The sequence below is a fragment of the Oryctolagus cuniculus genome, chromosome 3 (assembly GCF_051225735.1).
Source record: "Oryctolagus cuniculus isolate XC-2025 breed Fujian yellow rabbit chromosome 3, ASM5122573v1, whole genome shotgun sequence".
NCBI classification, from domain to species: domain Eukaryota; kingdom Metazoa; phylum Chordata; class Mammalia; order Lagomorpha; family Leporidae; genus Oryctolagus; species Oryctolagus cuniculus.
The window spans coordinates 102,003,249-102,029,869 of NC_142869.1; the positions used below are offsets into that span (position 1 = coordinate 102,003,249).

Genomic DNA, 26,621 nt, shown 5'->3' on the forward strand with positions numbered 1-26,621 from the left:
GGTACTTGGGCCCCTGCAAACCATGTGGGATACCTGGTTTGAGGTCCAGCCTCCTGACTTTGGCCGGGTCCAGACCTGGCTATTGTAGGAATTTGGGGAGTAAACCAACAGAAGGATCTCTCTCTCTCTCTCTCTCACTCTCTCTCTATCTCTCTCTCTCCTCTCTGTTTCTCTCTCTCATCCTCCCAAGTATTGCTTTGTCTTTCAAATAAATAAATAAGCAGATTAAAAAATAATTTATGATAGATCATACTTGTACATGATAGCACATGGACAAGGGCATTTTACATATTTCCCTTGTCTTTTTTATAGGCTTGCACTAAGTAATACAGAAAAACTCAATAAACATTTGACAAAAAAGACGTGATTAACATCTGAAAAAGTAAAAAGCAGCTGAAATTGTTATGTTGGTTTACCCATTAAAATACCAATTTGTTCAGGCTCTAAAAGATGATGCTTTTAGTATGAGATGCTTCTGAAGTCGTAATTTCCTTAATACATGTATTATGAAGCTGATATGATTTACAATCAGTGAAAGAAATTGTAATTCATTATAGAGAGACATAAAACTTTCAGAGACAATAACAGATCCAAACAGAACTTAACCAATAGGAAATTTTTTTTGTTTGTTTGTTTATACTAATTAATGAACCCTCTACCTAGTGTAGGGTTATTTTATGTGTATAAAAATTAACTGAAAATTGATCTCTGTAAAAAAAAAATAACAATGGGAAAGGAAGAGGGAGGAGGAAAAATGGTAGAAATATGGGTAAGAGGGAGGTAGGAGGGAAAAAAACATCATGTTCCCAAATCTGTGTATATTAAATGCATGAAGTTGTATTCATTAAACAAAATTTAAAAAATAAAAAAAAAATGTGGTCATCTTAAAAAAAGGAATCCTCTCCCAAAAAAGACTTTTTTAAAAAATTTATTTGAAAGCAGATTGATAGAGAAGGAGCAACAGAGAAAAAGATATTTGATCTAGTGGTCCCCAAAAAGATGCAACAACCAGATGTTAGCCAAACCTATACCAGGAACTAAACACCTCATCCTGATCTCCCAAGGGTTGGAGGGGTCTTACTTTGGACATCATCTTCTTACTCCCAGCTGCATTAGCAGGGAGCTGGGCTGGAAGCGCAGTAGCTGGGACTCCTATCAGTACTCTGATATTGGATGGCTGTTGTCACAAGCAGTTGCTTAACCAGCTGTGCCACATTGCCAGTCCTGGATGAAAAATTCTTAAAAAACATATTATACCTTCATTCAAACATGTACTAAAATTTTATCCCCAATTGGTTTAGAGGCTATGCACATTGGGCCACAAATTTCTTTGTGAATTAAATACTTCAAAAACACAGAGTTTAAAGCAGTCTTTGTGTGTGTGTGTGTGTTTCTCTTGTTGAAATCAGTTCCTATTTTGAGTGATTCAGGTACTTGTGCCAAAAATTGAAATATATAAAACCTATTGTAATATCTGTATCAAGTTACAAAGTATTTATATGTTTAATTGACTAAGAGAAAATTTTAATGCTTTTATTTGAATAGTGAGGAAAGCAGAAGAAAATGAATTTTCAAGTAAGAAATCTAAGATTTTAAGCCACTGTGATTTAAAAAGAAATCAGTACTTGATAGTGCTTTTTATTTATTGATGAGTCACTAAATTAAGAATAAAAATTAGAATATTCAGCAATGTATTTTTTGTATTTCTATAAATTAAAGCATATAAAAAAAAGAAAAACATAACCCTGTGTGTGTGTGTATGTGTGTGTTTGTCTGTGTATGTGTATCTTTTCCTTAGGAACTAATGTTTGTGCCAAGGACAATGGTGGCTGCAAGCAACTCTGCCTTTATCGAGGACATTCTCGAAGAACTTGCGCTTGTGCCCATGGATATTTGGCGGAGGATGGAGTTACTTGCCTCAGGCATGAAGGCTATTTGCTCTATTCAGGGAGAACAATATTAAAAAGTATACATCTTTCTGATGAAACCAATTTAAATTCTCCAATAAGACCATATGAGAATCCACATTATTTCAAGAATGTCATAGCTTTGGCTTTTGACTATAAGCAAAGAAGAAAAGGCACTAACCGAATCTTTTACAGCGATGCCCACTTTGGAAATATACAGCTTATTAAAGATAACTGGGAAGACAGACGAATAATTGTTGAAAGTAAGTACAATTTTATTAAGTAGTTTGGTGGAGATGAGTCTCACTTGGATTACAACAGAAATAGTGGTCAATGCGTGTAGCAACTACATTTCCCTAGCATTTATATTCAGTAGTGCATGTGAATATGTCTTCAGACACCCCCAATCCAGATGTCAAAGTATCTGCCAACTGCTAGCATATACAGCATGCATATTGTGATATTGACTTACAATCATAGAAATTTTAATTTTTCTTCATAATGTTTCTAAAAATAAATGCATTAAAATTCATGGAAGATAATTTTTCATTATAAACTATTTAATTGATTTTCTTCCAGTGAATGAAATTGAATATTTAAGATTATCTGGCTAATAATATTCAGTTAGTTGTATTTCTCAATAAAAGTCAAATTATTTTGTGTGTGTGTATGTATACATACATGTACTTAATTGTAGTAGTATGATAAGAAAATGTTATTATAGAAGTAATCTAATGTTTTTTAATGTTTACTAGGACATTCTTATTCGTACTTAGCCTTCAGTGTGAATTACCCATATAATTCAGAGAAACTTCATTTTTGTGATATTTTGCAAAGATCATCTTCCTATTCCAGATATACCATCGACTTGTATGTGATTTCCAAATAGTCTACACTTTTAAATTTCATATAATGAGTCAATCTTTTATTTCTTTGCTTTAAAAATGGCAAAATAATGTGTGCATTGATTATAAGTTCTTCAGGTAAATTCCTTCCTCATTATTATAGACATCAATACAGTTAGCTGACGCCAAATTGACAGATGTCGTGTCTCCATATTTTCAGGATGTATGAATATATTACTTTAATTATAAAAGTGCAATGATATTAAATGCATTATTCACCTAATTGCTTTCTTTTCACTTAAAAGACATATTGCAAAGCTTTCATTTTGATGCACAGACTCCATCTTGTTTCTTTGGAAGCTGTTGCCTAGTTCTCTATCAAGGGCAAACTAATTCTCTGATATTTTTAATTGTCTATAGGATCTCATCATTCTATACAATGTCAAAAAGAACATATATGAATATGCTTATTCACAGATATAAGTATGTATTTCTCTTTTGGCATAGAATTACAAGATGAATGATAATTAAGTAATGTGTATTTCTTATAGATGATCATATTTCTCTATAAAAAGACCGGATCAAATAGCATTTACATATCTGTTTATGGAGAGGCTTTTTCCCTTTCACTTTTTCTAATAATGATCTTTTCTATTTGAGTAGCTTATGAAAATCTAATATGTAAAAACTGTGGTCTTGTATTAATGGGTATTTATACATTAACTAATAAAATCTAGCATCTAATCATGTTTATCCTTATGCAAAATAGGATTTTTAGGTCAAATTGTTATTGTTATCTTATGCTTGTCACTCTCCATTTTATTCTTTTAAACATTGAATATTCTTCACAGTCCTCTTTGCTTATTAAAATTCTACTCTGCCTTTCTAAATCAGTTCAACAAACCACTTTAGAAATATACCTTTTTGTTTCTTTATTCTCTAGGTTACCATACCTGTTGATAAATTGTTGCCAATTTGTGTATTTCTGGCACATGCCATTTTGCCGTGTGTGTGTGTGTGTGTGTGTGCGTGTAAAAGATATTCTAGCTCTACTGGCCATGGAATTAATATATATTTGAGATTTATTAATTGGCTGCATGTGTCTCTATGAAAATGTACACTATAATACTCTTAGCTCCTCTGTTTCCCCAGACTGGAATAATTCAGAGGTGAAAATTCCCCTATTATAAGATATCATTAACTTATTTATCTTCTATGCCTGAGGTATGACTACATAACCCTGTAGAAGCCATAGCTTAGGGAAGAAAACCATAAGTAAACAAATACTGATTTAAAATTTAAAATAGATACACAATATAGTACAGGTCTACAGAACAAAAATATACCTGGGGAAAAGCAGAGAATCTCAAGAAAGTTTTAAAAAAAATGTTTTATACTGAGTTGCATGGAGTAAAGGTAAAGGGTTTACTTTTTCTCTGCCTCCTCTTCTGCTCCCACTACCTGACCCACCCAACTAAGGAACTCCTCTATCTATCTATCTATCTATCTATGTATCTATCTATCTAACATGTGTGATTTTAATGAGTTTTGCTGTACTATTTAGTGGCACTAAATTACCTTTTCAGTTTTTTTGAAAACTTCATCACTTCAAACAGAAATTTGTTTAAGCAGTAATTTCCCATTCTCTCTTTCTCCAGCCTCTGGTAGCCACAAATCTATCTGTATCTGTTAATTTGCAAATTCTATGTATTTCAGTAAGTGGAATCCTGAAATATTTGTCTTTGTGTATGGCTTTCTTTACCACTGATCATTTTTTTCAAAGTACATTCATGGTATAGCATGTATTTGAATTTCATTTCTTTATGTGACTGAATAATACTCCAAGATAAGTATACACCACTTTTTGCTTAGAATGTGTGTGTGTGTGTGTGTGTGTGTGTGTGTGAAGCTCAAGCTGACTAATTTGATGAAGTAAAAAGTCCATGTCTGACTTCAGAGATAGATACCCTAATAGGTTTTGTGGTATTTCTATTTTTTTATTATTTAAGTTATACAAGTTTCATATATTTCATATATAAAGATTTAGGAACAAAGTGGGGCTTCCCTTCCCTCCCACCCACATTCTAACCCTGCCCCTCATCTTGGATTTCCATTCTTAATTTTTATGATGATCTGTTATCAGTTTACTTAGTGATCTTATAGTTAACCCTACTCTAAGTAAAGGAATTCAGCAAATAATATGAAGAGAAAGAAAACAACAAAAAAAAGATTGTTCCTCAGAGGAAGAGACAGGGGCTATAAACAATCATCCATTCTCCAAATGACAATTTCACTTGGATACATTACATTTCAGATATTCTAGCATCAGATCAGGGAAAACATGATATTTGTCTTATTGGGACTGGCTTATTTCACTAAGTATAATGGTTTCCACTCGTGACCATCTCGCTGAGTAGTACTCCATAGAGTATATATGCCATAATTTATTTATCCATTCACTAGTTGATGGACATATGGGTAGATTCCATATCTTTACTATTGTGAATTGTGCTGCAATGAACATGGGGGTACAGATATCTCTTTCATGTTCTCTTCTGTTTTGGGTAAATTCCTAGGAGTGGGAGGACAGGATCATTTGGTAGGTCTATATTCAGGTTTCAGAGGTATCTCTACAGTGTTTTCCACAGTGATTGTACCTGTTTACATTCCCACCAGCAGTGGGTCAAATTACCTTTTCCCCACATTCTCCCCATTTTTTTTTTTTTTTTGATTTCTGTATGCTATCCATTCTAACTGGTGTGAGGTGAAACCTCATTGTGGATATGATTTGAATTTCTCTGATGGCTAGTAAACCTGAGCATTTTTCATAAGTGTCTGTTGGCCATTTGAAATTCCTCTTTTGAGAATGCCCGTTTAAATCCTTTGCCTATTTCTTTACTGGATTGTTTGTATTGTTGTTGAATTTCTTGAGCTCTTTATATGTTCTAGATATTAATGCTTTATCAGTTGTGCAGTTTGCAAATATTTTCTCCAATTCTGTCAATTGCCTCTTCATTTTGCTGAGTTTCTTTTGCAGGACAGAAGCTTTTCAGCTTGATACAATCCCATTTCTTGATTTTGCCTTTGATTGCCTATGTTTCTGGGGTCTTTTCCAAGAAGTCACAGCCTATTCCAATGTCTTGTAGAATTTTCTCCATGTTTTCTAATAATTTGAAGATATCAAGTCATAGGTTTTGGTTACTGATCCATTTTGAGTGGATTTTTGCACAGGGTGTAAGATAAGGGTCTAAATTCAAACTTCTACATCATGTGGAGATCCAGGTTTTTTTTTTTTTTTTTTTTTTTTTTGACAGGCAGAGTTAGACAGTGAGAGAGAGAGACAGAGAGAAAGGTCTTCCTTCCGTTGGTTCACCCCCTAAATGGCCACTACTGCTGGTGTGGTGCTCCGATTTGAAGCCAAGAGCCTGGCGCTTCCTCCTGGTGTCCCACGTGGGTGCAGGGCCCAACCACTTGGGCCATCTTCCACTGCCTTCCCGGGCCACAGCAGATAGCTGGACTGGAAGAGGAGCAACCAAGACAGAACTGGTGCTCTGACCGGGACTAGAACCCTGGGTGCCAGTGGTGCAGGCAGAGGACTAGCCAAGTGAGCTGCGGTGCCTGCCGAGATCCAGTTTTTACAGCTTCATTTGTTAAAGGGACTGTCTCTGCTCCACAGATTGATTTTAGCTCCTTAATCAAAGATAAGTTGGTTGTAGATGCATGGATTGATTTCTGGAGTTTCTATTCTATTCCAATGGTTTATAAGTTTATATTTGTGCCAGTACCAGGCTGTTTTGATTGTAACTGCCATTTAGTATGTCTTAAAATCAGGTATTTGTCATTACTCCAGCTTGTTTTTATTGTATAAGATTGCTTTAGATATTCAGGGTCTCTTGTGTTTCAAGATGAATTTCAGCATTGTTTTCTCTAGATCTGAGAAGAATATCATTGGTATTTTGATTTGGCTCTCATTGAATCTGTAAATTGCTTTTGGTAGTATGGACATTTAATGATGTTGATTCTTCCTTTTCATGAACATGGTAGGTTTTCCATTTTTAAATGTCTTCTTTTTCTTTCTTTAGTGTGTTTTGTAATATTCATCATAGAGATATTTTACATCCTTGGGCCAAGCACCTGGGCCATCCTTTACTGCCTTCCTGGGCCACAGCAGAGAACTGGACAGGAAGAGGATCAACCGGGACAGAATCCGGTGCCCCAACCAGGACTGGAACCCGGGGTGCTGGCGCTGCAGGCACAAGATTGTCTTTTGCTGTATCCCATAGGTTTTGATATGATGTATTGTCATCTTTATTTTTTTCATACATTTTTTACTTCTCTTTTGATTTCCCCTATGACACACTGTTATTCAGGAGCATATTGTTCAGTCTCTATGTGTTTACATATGTTCTAGAGATTCTTGAGTTGTTGACTTCTAGCTTTATTCCATTATGGTCTGAGAAGATGCATGGATTGATTTTTATTTTTTTGAATTTGCTAAGACTTGCTTTGTGGCCTAACATGTGGTCCATCCTAGAGAAAGTTTCATGTACTGATGAGAAAAATGTGTATTCTGCCACTGTGGGTGAAAGGTTCTGTAGATACCCATTAGGTCATTTGGTCTATATTGTTGATTAACTCTGTTGTTTCCTTGCTGATTTTCTTTCTGGTTGATCTGTCCATTGCTGAACAGGGGGTACTTAAATCCCTCATTACTATTATATTGGAGTCTATGCCTCCTCTAGGTCTATTAACATTTTTAAGTATCCATGTGCCCTGTAATTGGGTGCATAAACATTTAGTATATTCAGATCTTCCTGTTGGATTGACCCCCTAATCATTACATAGTGCCCTTCTTCATCTCTTTTAACAGTTGTTATGTTAAAGTCTATTTTGTATGATAATAAGACAGCAACACCAGCTCTTTTTTGGTTTCTGTTACCATGAACTATCTTTTTCCATCCTTTCACTTTGAGTCTGCATGTATCTTTGTTGGTGAGATGTGTTTTATGTAAATGGTAAATAGATAGGCCTTCTCTTTCAATCCATTCAGCAGGTCTGTATCTCTTAACTGGAAAACTGAGGTCATTAACATTCAAGGTGACTATTGATATGTAGTGACTTGGCCCTGCCATTTTTTCTGTATATATTCCTATTATTTACTTTATATTTCTTTTGTATTTCTACTGGTGTTTCTCCTTCCTTCTCGTTATTTCATAATGATGGTTGTCTTTCTATATTTCTGTGTGTAGCACATCCTTGAGCATCTTCTGTAAGGATGGATAAGTATTAACAAATTCTTTCAATTTCTGTTTTTTATGGAAGGTTTTTATTTTGCCTTCATTCATTAATACAAGTTTTGAAGGTTGTTTTTAGGTTGACATTTTTCTTCTTTTAAGACCTGGACTATATTTCAGCATTCCCTTCTGGCCTAAAGGGTTTCTGATGAGAAGTCAGCTGTGAGTCTAATTGGCAATCCCCTCTCGTATTTTTCTTGTTTCCATTTTAGAATCTTTATGTTTTACTGTGGAAAGTTTGACTACAGTGTGTCATGATGAGGATCTTTTCTGGTCATGTCTGTTAGGAATTCTATGTGCTTTCTCTACTTGAACATCCCTTTCTTTCTCCAAACTTGGGATGTTTTCTGTAATTATTTCAGTAAACAGACTTTCTGTTCTCTTCTCTTTCCATTCCTTCATGAAATCCTAGGATCCATATGTTTGGTAATTTGGTAATATTTCATAGATTTCCAACACTGTTTTTAAGTTTTCCATTTTCTAATTTTTTTTGTCTGACTGCAAGGTTTCCAAAAATTTGTCTTCTATTTCAGATATTCCTTATTCTGCCTCATCAAGTCTGCTGTTAAGACTGCATTTTTTATTTAATCTATTGAATTCTTCATTTCTAAAATTTCATTTTGATTTTTCTTTATATTCTCAATTTCCCAGGAAAAATTTTCATTAATGTCATATATGGTTTTCATGAGTTCGTGGATTTGCTTCTGATTTTTTTTTTGAGTAATCCTTTGATTAATTTTCTAAATTCCATTTTGGCATTCCCTTGATCCCTTCATCTTCACATTCTGATATTGAAATGCTGTTGTGTTCTTCTGGGGAGTTCATGGTGACATCCTTATTCTTGTTTCTTTAATTTTGACTCTTTTTTTGACATTTGTGGAGTTGATTTTTACCTTTTTCTTCTGTTGCTGTTTATCTTTGGGGTCATGCTTCGGTGGCTTTGTGGAATGTCTGTCCTTTCAGCGAATACCAGGAGGTGTGCAATGGATCTGGTCCTGGAGCTCTGTCAATATTTTTTTTTTGACAGGCAGAGTGGACAGTGAGAGAGAGTGACAGAGAGAAAGGTCTTCCTTTGCCGTTGGTTCACCCTCCAATGGCTGCCGCGGCCGGCGCATCGCGCTGATCCGAAGGCAGGAGCCAGGTGTTTCTCCTGGTCTCCCATGTGGGTGCAGGGCCCAGGGACTTGGGCCATCCTCCACTGCACTCCCGGGCCATAGCAGAGAGCTGGCCTGGAAGAGGGGCAACCGGGACAGAATCCGGCGCCCTGACCGGGACTAGAACCCCGTGTGCTGGCACCGCAAGGCGGAGGATTAGCCTATTGAGCCACGGTGCCGGCCGCTCTGGTCAATATTATAGGGTGGGGCTAGTTTCCAAGGTAACACCCATGTTGGGTGTGGTAGAACTCCAAAGCCAGCCATGCCTTTTCACGTAGCCATAGAGGCCCCAGTGTCTTAACACACAGGGTTCCCACAGATGCTGAGGGCAAAAGGGCACCCCTGTCTCTCATAGCTGCCTGGCTACCTTCCCACCAAGCTCTGAGGCAGTGGGGGCTGAGGGCCATTCCCTCTGCTGGTAGGTCTGGATCACTTTAACATACTAGAGTGACTGGCCTAACGCCTGCCTGCTGCTGCTGCCAGCATTGTGTTCAGATGTCCTGTCTCAGTGAGCTGTTTTGTACATTCCTACAGCCTTTGGAGTTGTACTGTTTTAAAATTGCCCAAGACCTCTCTCAGCTGAGTCGTGGGTTCTGTTTTGGAGGGATTGGTTTGAATTGGCTGTCCCCCTTCACTTCCACTAGTACCACTGGCAACCTCCAGCTCCCCATGCACCAGTCTGGACCCATGCCATACTGTTTCTGGACCTATTCCCATGGGTTGGTGCAGACCAACCTCCCCCACCTCACCACACCCCTCAGAAATGTCCCAGCTCCAGCTCTCTGTGGCTGCAGTTCTCTAGGTACACTTTAGCACTCGCCTCGCAGGTTCAAACCATTTCCCCTCCTCTCTTGTGGCTTCCTGTGGGTTTTCTCTCCACTTCTCCACCGAGCATGTACCTCCAACACTATTCTTCCCACTGTTTCTTCCTAGCCCTGCAAAGCATGCTGCTACCTAATCCACCATTTTTTAACTTTTGTGGTATTTCAAATATTTTTCTTTGGTGGCAAATTAAATGAAAGCATACTTAATCAGTATATGTTCAACCAAACCATTCTACTCCTCCCCTCTAGTATCATGACAAGTAAAATCAGTAACATTTTAATGACTGTTGATATTAAGTCACTTGTTTAGGGATGAAGTGAAACATAATGGCTCTAGGATTTGGAATGAATGAGGATGGCATTCAAATCCCATTTTACTATTTATTTACTGTGTACTTCTGAGTGTCAGTACCTCACCAACAAAATGGAAAACAAACTCATAATTTTTTGTGATGGTACAAGAGATACACGACATAAAGAACTTACAGATAAGCATAATTTTAATTTAATATCATGTATTACTGCATTTGTGGGCCATGTAGGATAATTATCATTGTTTTAAATTATTTTTAGTATATTTACTAGAGTTGTCAAAAATAAGAAACACTTATAGAAATTAACAGATATATGAGAGTATATTTACGTCTGACTAGAATTTTAAGAGTAATTAAGAACAATATAGGTGAATAATTACATGAAATTTTCTAAATGTTCTGCTTACCACCAGCACCCTGCTAAGAAGTTGCTATTTATTTCACCAGTGAAATCGTACTTTATTGTTTTGTTGGAGATTTTATCATTTGACTTACTTACCAGAACAAAGAAGAAAAAAAAAACAATCTACAATGAGAAATGGAGTTTCTGGTATATATAAACATATAAGTTAACATGTGGAATTTTTTTCTGTCTGGGTATTTAATTTTATTAAAAGTGGACCAATATATTTACTATTGTGAAATCTTTAACCAATCACCAAAGAATAAATTTACAGAAATTTGATTAAATATTTAAAAATATCCGAGAGCTAAAAATATCTGTGCAAACATGATTGAGATTCAGGTAATTTTTGTTGCCATATATGGGGAGAGATAGGATGAAGACACTTAACAATTCATAAACGTTTGACCTGGGGTTTAAAAAATGAGATAAGAGATACATAGATATTCAAAGTAATTCAACATCTATTAAGTGGTTATAATACACAATAGATTATGAGCTTGGGTGAACAAAGATGAAAATGTCTCCTCTCTATCATTGATGAGTTCATAGTAACAGAAAGAGGAAAATAACTGGTCTACTTTTTTTACCTTAAAGGTCTAAAAGCAAGACCTCTGCTACAATGCTGTTGAAAACATACACATTTATGTCATCTGTGGCTTTTTTTTAACTTTTATTTAATGAATATAAATTTCCAAAGTACAGCTTATGGATTACAATGGCTTTCCCCCCTCCCCATAATTTCCCTCCCACCACAACCCTCCCCTCTCCCGCTTCCTCTCCCCTTCCATTCATATCAAGATTCATTTTCAATTCTCTTTATATACAGAAGATCTGTTTAGCATATATTAAGTAAAGATTTCAACAGTTTGCACCCACATAGAAACACAAAGTGAAAAATACTGTTTGAGTACTAGTTATAGCATTAAATCACAATGTACAGCACATTAAGGGCCGAATCCTCCACGCGGAGTAAGTGCACAGTGACTCCTGTTGTTGACTTAACAAATTGACACTCTTGTTTATGGCATTAGTAATCACCCTAGGCTCTTGTCATGAGTTGCCAAGGCTATGGAAGCCTTTTGAGTTCACCGACTCTGATCATATTTAGACAAAGTCGTAGTCAAAGTGGAAGTTCTCTCCTCCCTTCAGAGAAATGTACCTCCTTCTTTGATGACACATTCTTTCCACTGGGATCTCAATTGCAGAGATCTTTCATTTAGGTCATTTTTTTTTTTTTTTGACAGAGTGTCGTGGCTTTCCATGCCTGAAATATTCTCATGGGCTTTTCAGCCAGATCTGCATGCCTTAAGGGCTGATTCTGAGGCCAGAGTGCTGTTTAGGACATCCACCATTCTATGAGTCTGCTGTGTGTCCCGCTTCCCATGTTGGATCATTCTCTCCCTTTTTTATTCTATCAGTTAGTATTTGCAGACACTAGTCTTGTTTATTTGATCCCTTTGACTCTTAGTCCTATCATTATGATCAATTGTGAAATGAAACTCATCACTTTGACTAGTGAGATGACATTGGTACATGCCACCTTGATGGGATTGAATTGGAATCCCCTGGAACATTTCTAACTCCATCATCTGGGGTACATCCGATTGAGTATGTCCCAAATTATACACCTCTTCCCTCTCTTATTCCCACTCTTAATATTTAACAGGGATCACTTTTCAGTTAAGTTTCAACACTTAAGAATAACTGTGTATTAATTACAGAATTCAACCAATAGTATTAAGTACAACAAACAAAAAAAAAATACTAAGAGGGATAACGTATTAAGTTATTCATCAACAGTCAGGGCAAGGGCTCATCAAGTCACCGTTTCTCAAAGTGTTCATTTCACTTTAACAGGTTTCCTTTTTGGTGCTCGGTTAGTTGTCACCAGTCAGGAGAACATATGATATTTGTTCCTTTGGGACTGGCTTATTTCACTCAGCATAATATTTTCCAGATTCCTCCATCTTGTTGCAAATGACCAGATTTCATTGTTTTTTACTGCTGTATAGTATTCTATAGAGTACATATCCTGTAATTTCTTTATCCAGTCTACTGTTGATGGGCATTTGGGTTGGTTCCAGGTCTTAGCTATTGTGAATTGAGCTGCAATAAACATTAAGGTGCAGACAGCTTTTTGTTTGCCAATTTAATTTCCTTTGGGTAAATTCCAAGGAGTGGGATGGCTGGGTTGAATGGTAAGGTTATCTTCAGGTTTCTGAGCAATCTCCAGACTGACTTCCATAGTGGCTTGACCAGTTTGCATTCCCACCAACAGTGGGTTAGTGTCCCTTTTTCCTCACATCCTCACCAGCAACTATTGTTGTTAGATTTCTGAATGTAAGCCATTCTAACTGGGGTGAGGTGGAACCTCATTGTAGTTTTGATTTGCATGTCCCTGATTGCTAGTGATCTTGAACATTTTTTCATGTGCCTGTTAGCCATTTGGATTTCCTCTTTTGAAAAACGTCTATTGAGGTCCTTGGCCCATCTGTTAAGTGGGTTGTTTGTATTGTTGTTGTGGAGTTTCTTGATCTCTTTGTAGATTCTGGTTATTAATCCTATATCTCTAGCATAGTTTGCGAATATTTTTTCCCATTCTGTCGGTTGCCTCTTCACTGTCCTGACTGTTTCTTTTGCAGTACAGAAAGTTCTCAATTTGATGCAATCCCAATAGTTAATTTTGGCTTTGACTGCCTGAGACTCAGGGGTCTTTTCTAGGAAGTCTTTGCTGGTGCCAATATCTTGAAGGGTTTCTCCAATGTTCTCTAATAATTTGATGATATTGTGTCGTAGATTTAGGTCTTTAATCCACGTTGAGTGGATTTTTGTGTAAGATGTAAGGTAGGGGTCTTGCTTCATGCTTCTGCATGTGGAAATCCAGTTTTCCCAGCACCATTTATTGAATAGACTGTCCTTGCTCCAGGAATTGATTGTAGATCCTTGATCAAATATAAGTTGGCTGTAGAGGTTTGGGTTGATTTCTGGTGTTTCAATTCTGTTCCATTGGACTATCCATCTGTTTCTGTACCAGTATCATGCTGTTTTGATAACAACTGTCCTGTAGTATGTCCTGAAATCTGGTATTGTGATGCCTCCAGCTTTGTTTTGTTGTACAAAATTGCTTTAGATATTCGAGGTCTCCTGTGTCTCCATATGAATTTCAGCATCATTTTTTCTAGATCTGAGAAGAATGTCTTTGGTGTCTTGATTGGTATTGCATTGAATCTATAAATTGCTTTTGGGAGAATGGACATTTTGATGATATTGATTCTTCCAATCCATGAGCATGGAAGATTTTTCCATTTTTTGGTATCCTCTTCTATTTCTTTTTTAAGATTTTGTAATTCTCATCGTAGAGATCTTTAACGTCCTTGGTTAAGTTTATTCCAAGGTATTTGATTGTTTTTGTGGCTATTGTGAATGGGATTGATCTTAGAAGTTCTTCCTCAGCTGTGGCATTGCTTGTGTATACAAAGGCCATTGATTTTTGTGCATGGATTTTATATCCTGCTACTTTGCCAAACTCTTCTATTAGTTCCAATAATCTCTTAGTAGAGTTCTTTGGATCCTCTAAATAAAGAATCATATCATCTGCAAAGAGGGATAGTTTGACTTCTTCCTTCCCAATTTGTATTCCTTTAATTTCTTTTTCTTGCCTGATGGCTCTGGCTATAACTTCCTGAACTATGTTGAATAGCAGTGGTGAGAGTGGGCATCCCTGTCTGGTCCCAGATCTCAGTGGAAATGCTTCCAACTTTTCCCCATTCAATAGGATGCTGGCCATGGGTTTTTCATAAATTGCTTTGATTGTATTGAGGAATGTTCCTTCTATATCCAATTTGCTTAGTTTTCATCATGAAAATGTGTTGAATTTTATTGAATGCCTTCTCTGCATCTATAGAGATAATCATATGGTTTTTCTTCTGCAGTTTGTTACTGTGGTGTATCACATTGATTGATTTGCGAACATTGAACCATCCCTGCATTCCAGGGATAAATCCCACTTGGTCTTGGTGAATGATTTTTCAGATGTGTTGTTGTATTCTATTGGCGAGAATTTTATTGAGTATTTTTACGTCTATGTTCATCAGGGATATTGGACTGTAATTTTCTTTCAATGCTGCATCTTTCTCTGGCTTAGGGATTAAGGTGATGCTGGATTCATAGAAAGATTTTGGGAGGATTCCCTCTTCTTCTATTGTTTTGAATAGTTTAAGAAGAATTGGAATTAGTTCTTCTTTAAATGTCTGGTAGAATTCAGCAGTGAATCCATCTGGTCCTGGTCTTTTCTTTGTTGGGAGGGCCTTTATTACTGTTTCAATTTCTGTTTCAGTTATGGGTCTATTTAGGTTTTCTATGTCTTCCTGGTTCAATTTAGGTAGATTGCATGTGCCCAGGAATCTATCCATTTCTGAATGATTTCCCTGTTTGCTGGCATACAGGTCCTTGTAGTAATTTCTGATGATTCTTTTTATTTCTGTGGTATCTGTTGTTACATTTCCTTTTTCATCTCTGATTCTATTGATTTGGGCCTTTTCTCTTCTTTTTTAGTTAGTTGGGCCAATGGGGTGTCAGTTTTGTTTATTTTTTAAAAAAACAGCTCTTTGCTTGGCTGATATTTTGCAATGTTTTTTTGGATTCAATCCTGTTGATTTCTTCTCTGATTTTAATTATTTCTCTTCTCCTACTAGATTTGGGTCTGCTTTGCTGCAAATTTTCTGGATTCTTGAGATGCACTGAAAGCTCATTTATTTGGTGCCTTTCCAATCTCTTGATGTAGGCACCTATTGCTATAAACTTGCCTCTCAATACTGCTTTTGCCATATCCCATAAGTTTTGATATGTTATGTTGTTATCCTCATTTACTTCCAGAAATTTTTTGATTTCTCTTTTGATTTCTTCTATGACTCATTGTTAATTCAGGAGCATGTTGTTCAGTCTCCATCTGTTTGCGTACTCTCTAGGTATTCCTGAGTTGCTAATCTGCACCTTCATTCCACTGTGGTCTGAGAAGCTGCATGGTATGATTCCAATTCTTTTAAATTTGCTGAGCCTTGCTTTATGGCCTAGTATGTGGTCAATCCTAGAGAAGGTTCCATGCACTGCTGAGAAGAATGTAAAATCTTTAAATGTAGGGTTGAAAGTTCTGTAGATATCTGTTAAATCCATTTGGGCAATAGTGTCGATTAAATCTGCTGTTTCTTTGTTGATCTTCTGTCTGGATGATCTATTTCTGAGAGTGGAGTATTGAAGTCCCCCAGTACTATAGTATTGGAATCTAAGTCTCCCTTTAAGTCCCTTAACATACCTTTTAATTAAACCGGTGCCCTGTAATTAAGTGCATATACATTATAACAGTTACATCTTCCTGTTGAATTGAACCCTTAATCATTATATAGTGTCCCTCTTTGCCTCTCTTAACAGTTTTTGTGTTAAAGTTTATTTTGTCTGATATTAATATGGCTACACCTGCTTTTTTTTTGGTTTTTGTTGGCATGGAATATCTTTTTCCAACCTTTCACTTTCAGTCTGCCTGCATCTTTCTTGGAAAGATGTGTTTCTTCTAGGCAGCAAATAGATGGGCTTTGTTCCTTAATCCATTCAGCCAGTCTGTGCCTTTTAACTGTAGAATTGAGTCCATTAACATTCAATGTGACTATTGATAAGTAGTGACTTTGCCCTGCCATTTTCCCGAAGATATTTTCTATTATATGCTTTGAGCTTCCTATGATCTTTTACTGGTAGGTTTTCTTCTTTTACCTCTTTTCATATTGATGGCTGTGTTTCTGTGTTTCTGTGTGTAGCACATTTTTAAGCATTTTTTGCAGGGCTGGACGAGTGGTGGCAAACTGTTTCAATTTCTGTTTGCTATGAAATGTCTTTATTTCACCTTCATTCACAAATGATAGCTTTGCAGGATATAATATTCTGGGCTGGCAGTTTTCTCTCTTAGTACCTGGGCTATATCTCGCCATTCCTTCCTAGCTTGTAGGGTTTCTGATGAGCAGTCAGCTGTGAGTCTGATTGGAGATCCTCTGAGAGTAATCTGACGTTTCTCTCTTGCACATTTTAGGATCTTTTCTTTATGTTTCACTGTGGAGAGTTTAATTACAATGTGTCGTGGTGAGGATCTCTTTTGGTCATGTTTATTAGTAGTTCTATGAGCTTCCTGTACTAGGATGTCTATGTCCTTCTCCAAACCTGGGAAATTTTCTGGTAGTATCTCACTAAAAAGGCCTTCTAATCCTTTCTCCCTCTCCATGCCTTCAGGAACTCCTAGAACCCGAATGTTGGGTTTTTTAATAGTATCCTGTAGATTCCCAACAATATGTTTTAGATTTCTAATTTCCTCTTCTTTTCTTTGGTTTGACTGTATACTTTCCTGTTCTCTGTCTTCTAAGTCCAATATTCTCTCTTCTGCTTTACCCATTCTGTTTTTAATGCTCTCCAATGTGTTTTTCATTTGATCTATTGTATTCTTCATTTCATTATGATTTCTCGTCACTATCACAGTTTCATGTTCTACTAGTTGTTTCATTTCATTTTGATTCCTCCTTAATATTTCATTTTCATTAGAGAGATTTTCTATCCTATCCATTAAGGATTTCTGTAGTTCAAGAATTTGTTTTTGAGAACTTCTTAATGTTCTTATCAATTTTTTGAGATCTGCTTCTTGCATTTCTTCTATCTCATCATCTTCATAATCTTGAATTGGGGTGTCTTTTTCATTTGGGGGCATCATAGTGTCTTCCTTGTTCTTGTTACCTCGGTTTTTGTGTTTGTTATTTGGCATTGTGGAGATATTCTTTGGTTTCTTTGCTGTGGTGCTTTATCTTGATATACTATGACTCTAGATTAAGTGGACTGTCTGCTTTTGATCGATCCTTAGAGGCTGTGATGGGTGTAGCCAGAGAGCTCTGTTTGGTTCTTCAGGGTTAAGGGTGTGACAAAGGTGACTCACCCAGATTGTTCACTTGCTCTCTCTTTTTTTTTTTTGTTTTTTTTTTTTGACTCAGTTGGGAAGTAATTCCATACAGCTGAGTGTAAATGAGGGTAGATGCATTAAATCTGGCCCCTGTGGGTATTTGTCTGCTCTATCCCTGGGACCACACAAAGAGTTTATGCAGCCCTCAGTGTGGTCTCAAATTTCTCTGCAGTCTCTCACCGGCTTGCCAAGGTTACTGAGTTTGTGTACTTGGTGAGTTCTCTCACCCCCCCGCCCCGATTATCACAGTCTCAGTTCGTTAGCTCCACACTTTCACTAGGTCCTAACCTCCTGTTATTTCTCTCCACTAGAGTCAGGTTTTTCTGCTTGGCTTATGGCGGGTGCCACTTTACGTATGTCCAAAATGGTGCCTGCTCTTTGTCTTGCTCGGCTTTGTAAGGTGGGTGGAGAGAGAGGCTAGTGTCCATGCTGGTTCCCCTTATTTATTTGTTTTTTCTCTCCTCCAGTCAGCCTAGTGAACTTTCCCCAGCAGGGCTTTAAGCCTCATTCCCTCTAGGCTCTTTCTGCCTTTCCCTGCCAATGTCCTGGGTTACTGAGGTTTTTGTCTCACCTCCCCTTCCAGCGCTGGCGCGCAGACTCTGCGGCTGGGCTTCCATGCAGTGGGTGACCTTGCTCTCCCCGTAGGTCCTCCGTGTCACATCCACTGGATCTGGAAGAGTTTCCTCTGCAGTTTTTTCCTGAGCCTTTTCCTGAGACTACAGTAACTCCACTTTTACTAAACTATTTTTTTCCAGACTATCAGTGTGTGCCCTCACAATTCTGCCATCTTGGCTCCACCCCCTTTCCATCTGTGGCTTTAAAAACTTCACTTTGGGCCAATCCTCGTGGTACAGTGAGTTAAGCCATCACTTGTAACTCCTGCAACCCAAATTGAACTGCCAGCTCAAGTCCTCTACTTCCAATACAACTTCCTGCAGTGAATGCTGCTCCAAATGTTTGAGCCCCTGCCACTCATGTGGGAAATAGGAGTTTCAGGCTCCTGGTGTTGGCTTGATGCAGCCTTGGGTGTTGTAGGCATTTAAGGAGTGAACCAGGGGATGTGAGATATCTTTTTTTTCTCCCTTGTCTCTGTCATTCCCTTTCAAATAAATAAATAAAATAATCATAGAAATTAAAATTAATATGCAATGATGCTTATTAAACATTTTAAAAAGGAAAATTAAAATGGGATTTCTGATCTAAAAAATGAAATAGAATTTTCTGTGATTAATAATCAAAAACAAAAATACAAATCAGGGAATGTCTGAAACATCATACTTTTGAGATCTTCGGCTATGGAACCCCTAAAGAAAAATATATCTTGTTTGTACCAAGGACTAATATAAGGCAGCACCACAGGGAAGCAAGAGTGAAATAATGCTATGGCATCTGCTGCCTGGGCCAATGACATAGCACACTACTCACCTAACATGCTTAGAGAGCATCAAAACAGCCTGTTACTTGCTCTAACCTTACTCCATTGCATGCTGATGGCAATGCAAGTTCTTATATACCCTGTGGACAACACCCCAAGTGAATCATGGGAGACAGAGCTTTAGTTTAAGGCCCATAGGAAAAAATGAAGGCAACTACAAAATCACTCTACAAATGAAGAATGCTGTTAAGAATGTTAAAAATATAACTCCTTTCCTCAAAAAGAACCTATGCATCAATTTCCACAATGTATAGAATCTTAGGGCCAGGTATTGTGGTATAGCTGGTTAATCCACTGCCTGCAATGCTGGCATCTTATAGGAGTGCTGGTTTGAGTTGTGTCTGCTCCATTTCTGATCCAACTCCCTACTAATGAACCTAGGAAACAGCAGAGAATCACATGAGAACTTGGATCTCTGCCATCCATGTGGGAAACCAGAGAGGAGTTCCAGGGTTTTGGCTTCAGCTTGGCACAGCCCCTGCCATTGCAGCAATTTTGGGAGTGAACCAGCTGATTAAAGATCTCTTTCTTTCTCTCTCCTCTTTGCTTTTCAAATAAATAAGTAAGTATTCAAAGAAGAAAGAAAAGAAAGACAGAGAGAGGAAAGGTGAAAATACCCCAGTCAGACAGTCAGGAGCTAAATAAGAATGAAAACTAATGAGAAATCTGAAGGGTAGTTTTATAAACTTTTGGAGAGCAAAATCCTCAAAGAAAAAGAGGGAAGCTAAGAAAGAGTGTACTAAAAATTCTGAGTAATAAATAATTTCATTAAAATGAAAACAACTATCTTGGAAGTGAATAATATGATAAATAAAAGTTTAAAAATATACTTCAATTGATAGAATATAGTTTATGGTAGACTTATCAAAGTGAGAAAGCACAAGTGAGATGCTAACTAGTAATTTATAAATTATACAGAAATGTAACACAAAATATATCAGCATTTTCTGAAACATGGATGATAAACTCAGGTTAGTATGCTTTTATGTAGTAAATGTTCACAAATGGCAGAAAAAGAGAAAGAAGGGTAGAAAAGGAACATTTAACATGATATTGAAAGAGCTTACTTGAAAAAACAGTGGCCTTAGGTTAAAAATGTACTGATTGTTTAGTAGAACAATAAAATTACATCAGCCATCCAAGTAAAACTTCAAAGAATTATGGAAAATGAAAAATGCTAAAGATACTACCAAAAGCAATAGATCTTTTCCAGAGGCAGGGCAATTGCATTCAACAAGATGTTTTATTAGCAAAACAGTAAAATCTTCATTCTACTAAGGAAATATGTAATTCTGTAACTAACTAAATCTTTAACCAAAAGAAGTGAAATGAAGTTTTTTGCAGAAATGCAAAGCCCATAATAGAACATCTGTAAAGTCTCACTGGAAGAATAAAACTTAAAACAGCTTCAAACTTGAATACCATGTATCTTTAGAAATAAATTTTTCCGGGCCCACTCATTTTACTTTGCACCTTGTTATGTTTCAGATTTGCAAAATAATATCCTTTATTCTTTTTTAAAAACCAATTTGCTTAATTAGTTGAAAGGGGGTTAATCCCTCCGCCTGCAGCACAGGCATCCAATCCATCTCTCTGCTGTGGCCGGGGAAAGCAGTGGAGGATGGCTCAAGTCCGTGGTTCCCTGCACCCACTTGGGAGCCCGAGAAGAAGCACCTGGCTCCTGGCTTTGGATGGGCACAGCTCTGGCCGTTACAGCCATTTGGGGAGTGAACCAACGGAAGGAAGACCTTTCTCTCTGTCTCTCCCTCTCACTGTCTGTAACTCTAACTCTCAAATAAATAAATAAAATCTTTAAAAAAAAAACTCCCTTTGTTTTCATATAATATTTCTCAATTAACAGTAGACTATAATGGAGGCATCTGATTTATCAGTGAACTTTAAATCAATTTATATTTGACAATGAAGAAATAAAATGGGACCTGTCATTTCCATGGATTATTTTCCAGGGAAAGATATGACAATACTATGCAAGTTATAGGATTTAATGGCACTGAATTGATTCTGTTAACTTCAAGGCTATTAGCCTTCTAAGATTTAGCTCATACATTGCCGATTTTTCCCCAAAGATTGTTCATGAATAGTTGCTGTTAAACCATTTTATTAGCCCTTAATTTCTGTGTAAACAAATAATGTGATGGAAAAATTTGGTGGTTTTTTCCTTGTTTGTTTCGTTTTGTTTGTGTGTGTGTGTGTGTGTTTTCGTAGTTTTAACTTGAATGAGGTAAGCTGTAAATTAAAGCTGAGGATAAAATATCTGTAATATAGATTTGGAAGTGGTATTTTTCATAAGAAGTAATAAAAAGTATACATATTAGAACTTTCCTTCTCAGAGATTTATGACATGAATTCAGCAGATGAATCAATGCACTGTGAATTATAAATAGGTCTTGGAAAGGCTGGATGATGAATTCAAATTTTCTGAGAAAAGAGTAGAGCACCTGTGGAAATAGGCAGGGACACAGTGAATCCAGGCTTCCTTTTGAAAATTGATTATAACTTGCAGAAGTAAAGTTGCCAGTTATTGTCTGAAAGGAAAGGGTTTCAATTTTATTAGTCCACTAAACTCAGTTTTCTTGTCTCATATGCAAGAATGAACAAAGTTTACCAGAACTCAAGAATATTATTTACATTTTCAACCTGCTGTTCTGAATTTTCAGTATAACACATTTGGTAAACAAAACAAAAACAGAGATGGAAAAGGAGAGGGAAAAGGAAAAGGAGAGGAAGAGGAAGAGGAGAGGAGAATGTTAAAAGAAAAAAGAAATTATTCTAAAGCAAACCACTATGTGAATTTAAGTGTCCTAAGCTAGAAATTAATGAAGAGACCTTTTCTTTTTTTAAAAAAAGATGTTTGTATTTATTTGAAAAGCAGAGTTAGAAAAAGAGAAAGAGAGAGAGAGAGAGAGATTGAGACTCTCGGTTCACTTGGTTCACTCCTCAAATGGCTGCAACGACAGGAGCTGTGCTATCTAAATCCAGACGCCAAAAGCTTCTTCTGGGTCTCCCACGTGCGTGCAGGGGCCCAAGCACTTGGATGGGATATCCTCCACTGCTTTCACAGGAGCATTAACAGGAAACTGGATCAGAAGTGGAACAGCCACAATTCTGAACAGGTGTCAATATAGGACTCCTGCACCACAGGCAGCAACTTTACTTGCTACATCACAGCACTGGTTCACAGATTTTTCTTGTGGAGATTCAATTATGTATCTTTAAGGGTAGCATAATTAAAGATTTTTTGAAAAATCGGACTCCGAGATTTTCACAGACATTTTTGCAACACCTATTATAGTGTGACTTAGATTGTCATTCTTGCAAGAATAGAAGTCTCAAGAGTACCTCATGCCATATTCAAACAAGTGCTTTTATCTATTCCAAAGCTCATTAACTTTTTTAGATTTCAATGAAGTAGAATTTGCAATGTGTTTTTCTACGCTTTACTGACATGTTGACAAAGCTAAGCCTTAAACAGTATTCTCTAGCTACTTCCCATGAATCCATCCTGCTTCCTTAGGTAAATTAAACTCAATGATCTTCCTTTATTTTCTCCCATAGAATCATTTTTGATGACTTCATTATTGATATTGTTGCCTTAGTGCATTTCTAAATTGCCCTAAATTTTAAATACCACTTTTTTTTTTTACTTTTATTTAATAAATATATATTTCCAAAGTACAGCTTTTGGACTATAGCAGCTTTTCCCCCCATAACCTCCCTCCCACCCGTAACCATCCCATCTCCCACTCCCTCTCCCATCCCATTCACATAAAAATTCATTTTCAATTATTTTTATATACTAAGAAAAGATTTCAACAGTTTACACCCAGACAGACACACAAAGTACAGAGTACTGTTTTAGTAGTAGTTTTACCATTAATTCACATAGTAGAACACATTAAGGACAGAGAGCCTACATGGGGAGTAAGTGCACAGTGATTCCTGTTGTTGATTCAACAACTGACACTTTTAAATACCACTTTCTGACTTTATTGTTCTCTGTGTTTACTTTCTACAATAGCTTAAAGATAGCCTGGATCCCATCACTCTTGAAATGATCAATCTAAAGTCCTTGAGCTTACTGATCTTCTGTCTGCACACAATCTGACTTCACTACATTTAGTACCCTCTTCCATATCTATTAGCCTGCTATTTCTTTACCTGAATTATAATTATTTTCTTACACTTTCTACTGAATTCTTCAGTTAATTCTATGTTGACCACACATGCCTGCACCAAAAGATAAGACACGTAAAGCTGTTCCTATCACTTTTCTGTTATTGAATACAACCCTCAGTTGTCTGTTTCTAACTGTATAAATGCAGTTCCTATGTATACTTCTCCTATTTTCATGGGTGTATTTTCCTTTTCAGGGAGCTCAATCATTGTAATGATTCACACTGAAGACATTATTATTTATTATTCTTCAGATGCAACTGATTAATTTATCTCTTCACTAATGGGACAGTATGAAATCTCTAGAGAGTTATTGAAAGTTTTATTTTATATTTGTTCATATCAATTCACATTTAACATATAAAATTATTTACCACCTAGAAATAAAAGGCCCTCTATTTTAATTATTAGTAAAATAATTATTTTTCTTACAAGTCAGGATCCAACCTCACACTCACACTTATAATTTTAACTATCCCTGCTCTTATATCCTCAAATCCATTTATTCACCAGTACTTTTCTTTTTCATTGTCACCACTATAGGGCAGGTTTTAATTCTTTTACTGCTGGATAACAGATAGTCTTCTATTAGCTTTTCCTTCCTAAGCTTCCAGAAATTACTATATATCATACCCAATCATGCTTTCATTGATTTATTTACTACAACATTAATTTGTTTTATTTTTTGCACCTCAAATTGTAATCCACTTAACTCCTCTCTGGATTTTTATGTGGTATCAACCTAGTGATCTGTTACATCATAAACAAACATTTTGTTGTAATTGACCCTCTTATCCAGCCCTACTGACATCTTTGGTATCTCAAAAGCACCCCACGTTCTCTCCTAACTTAACAGCTTTATTCAGATAGCTAAGCTAGAATAGAAGGGATATTCCAGTGGTCTATAGCTTTTTAAAAAGTTTTATTTATGTATTTGAAGGATGGAGTTACAGAGATAGAGGGAGAGATAGAGAGAGAGACCTTCCATCCACTGGTCTCTTCCCCCAAATGACCAAAATAGCTAGGGCTGAACCAAGTCAAAGCCAGTAGCCCAGAGCTCCATTCAGGTACTCAGATCTACTGCTTCTGTCTCAATGTACTAACAAGGAGCTGGATGTGAAATGGAACAGCTAAGACTTGAACCTGTCATGTGGGTGTTGCAAGCTATGGCTTAACTCGCAGCATTCCATTGCCAATCACCTGCTTCACAATTTTCTAGAGTATAGAGGACCAGTAAAATTCAGCGTGAATCCTTCACACCATGAAACCCAGTATTTCCTACCAATGCAGTTCATGGTGATCTCCCTCGTTTAAAAACAATTCTGAATTTGCCATGAGTATTGCATATTAGTATCACTTCCATATTCTGCTATGCACTTTTTTTTTTATTTGACGGATAGAGTTAGTGAGAGAGACAGAGAAAAAGGTCTTCCTTCCGTTGGTTCACCCCCAAAATGGCCACCATGTCTAGCACTGTGCCGATCGGAAGCCAGGAGCCAGTTGCTTCCTCCTGGTCTCCCATGCAGGTGCAGGGGCCCAAGCACTTGGGCCATCTTCCACTGCCCTCCCAGGCCACAGCAGAGAGCTGGACTGGGAGAGGAGCAACCGGGACTAGAATCCAGTGCCCATATGGGATGCCGGCGCTGCAGGCAGAGGATTAACCAAGTGAGCCATGGTGCTGGCCCCTGCTATGCACTTTTATCTATGTGTTTATCTTCCCCAGAAATATCAAATGGCTCCAGGTAGAGTCCCTTGGATGCACTATTCCTCTTCTAAGCTAAAACAAAGCTTCACACTTAGTAGAAAATAAATCAAAATACCTCATTTTATTATGACTTTACCATGTGCCAACTGTATCATTAGATTATTGGAGAATTTTATTAAATCTCCACTGGCAGAGGAAAAGCAATTCTTTGACTTACCCAGTTGCTTGGTTGATCTGTAGTGCACCTTAGGAGGAGAGAATATGGAGCCTTTAGCTTTGGTGAGAAAGTTTGGGAGGCAGGAAGAATGCTGGTAAAAACCATAGATTGTTTATTTGGATTCAACCAACCCTTCTATTCACCCCTTACAAGGAGTATCCTAGGACAGATTATTCAACCCTGCCATGCATCGGTTTCTTATATTGAAAATGAGGATAATGTTAGTTGATGGGATTCAATGAGTTATTTAGACCAATGGCCTAAAATTTAGTAACCACTCAAATAATGTAAGTAATGAGATTTTATCTTTTTTCTTAATCCATTTTTATTAGATTTTTCATCATGCTGAAATTACTGCAATCTTGCTAACATGCAAAAGATCAGTATAGCAGGCGAGGATTTTGAAGAATAGGTGTAGGTTTTCTCTTCATATTTTCGAATGCTATAAATGAAGAAAGTACAGAATTCCTAAGAGGGGTGTCTGTGGGGAAGAGAACATAGAGTGCTAGAGTTCTTCGTTCATCTCACATATACATTGAGAGCTTTCATCTACGTTACATGTGTTCTGGACACTGCAGGAGATTTTTCTTCGAATTACATGATGGAAGGTACTATTGTTCTAATAACAGAATATGTTTGCATGAGTAGCAAAAATAAGTAGGGACAAAGAAGAAAAAACAACAAATGATTTATTTTATGTGACAATTCCTATTGTTGGAAACAAATCGGGCCGGCGCTGCGGCTCACTAGGCTAATCCTCCGCCTTGCGGTGCTGGCACACCGGGTTCAAATCCCGGTCGGGGCGCCGGATTCTGTCCCGGTTGCCCCTCTTCCAGGCCAGCTCTCTGCTGTGGCCAGGGAGTGCAGTGGAGGATGGCCCAAGTCCTTGGGCCCTGCACCCCATGGGAGACCAGGAGAAGCACCTGGCTCCTGCGATTGGATCAGCGCGGTGCCCCGGCCGCAGCGCGCCAGCTGTGGTGGCCATTGGAGGGTGAACCAACGGCAAAAGGAAAACCTTTCTCTCTGTCTCTCTCTTTCTGTCCACTCTGCCTGTCAAAAAAAAAAAAAAAAAAAAAAAGAAAAGAAAAGAAAACAAATCAAAACACTTTTCTCTCCCCTACTCCTCATACTTTGAATATTAGTGATAACTTATCTTTAGTTGAGTGCAACTATGGAAACAATACTAAGCAAACTGTATAGCTAAAAAATAAAAATGGATTATTGGTAAATATATATATATATGTCACTTATACAAAAATGCCTGTGTTGTATAATAAAGCACAGTTCTTTTGGGCTTATGGCTTTTGAATCTAGAGTAATAACATACATATGTACAAT

General features: G+C 37.1%; 1 protein-coding gene across 4 annotated transcripts in view; it reads left to right on the top strand.

Moving 5' to 3' along the window:
- LRP1B (LDL receptor related protein 1B) overlaps nucleotides 1–26,621 on the top strand; it is a 2,138,546-nt gene that overhangs the window by 1,589,064 nt on the left and 522,861 nt on the right. For all 4 annotated transcript variants that reach the window (XM_051849573.3, XM_070071546.2, XM_002712121.6 and 1 more), the window contains exon 41: nucleotides 1,799–2,170. In XM_051849573.3, coding sequence (XP_051705533.3) covers nucleotides 1,799–2,170 — 372 coding nt within the window. The remainder of the gene's footprint in view (nucleotides 1–1,798; nucleotides 2,171–26,621) is intronic.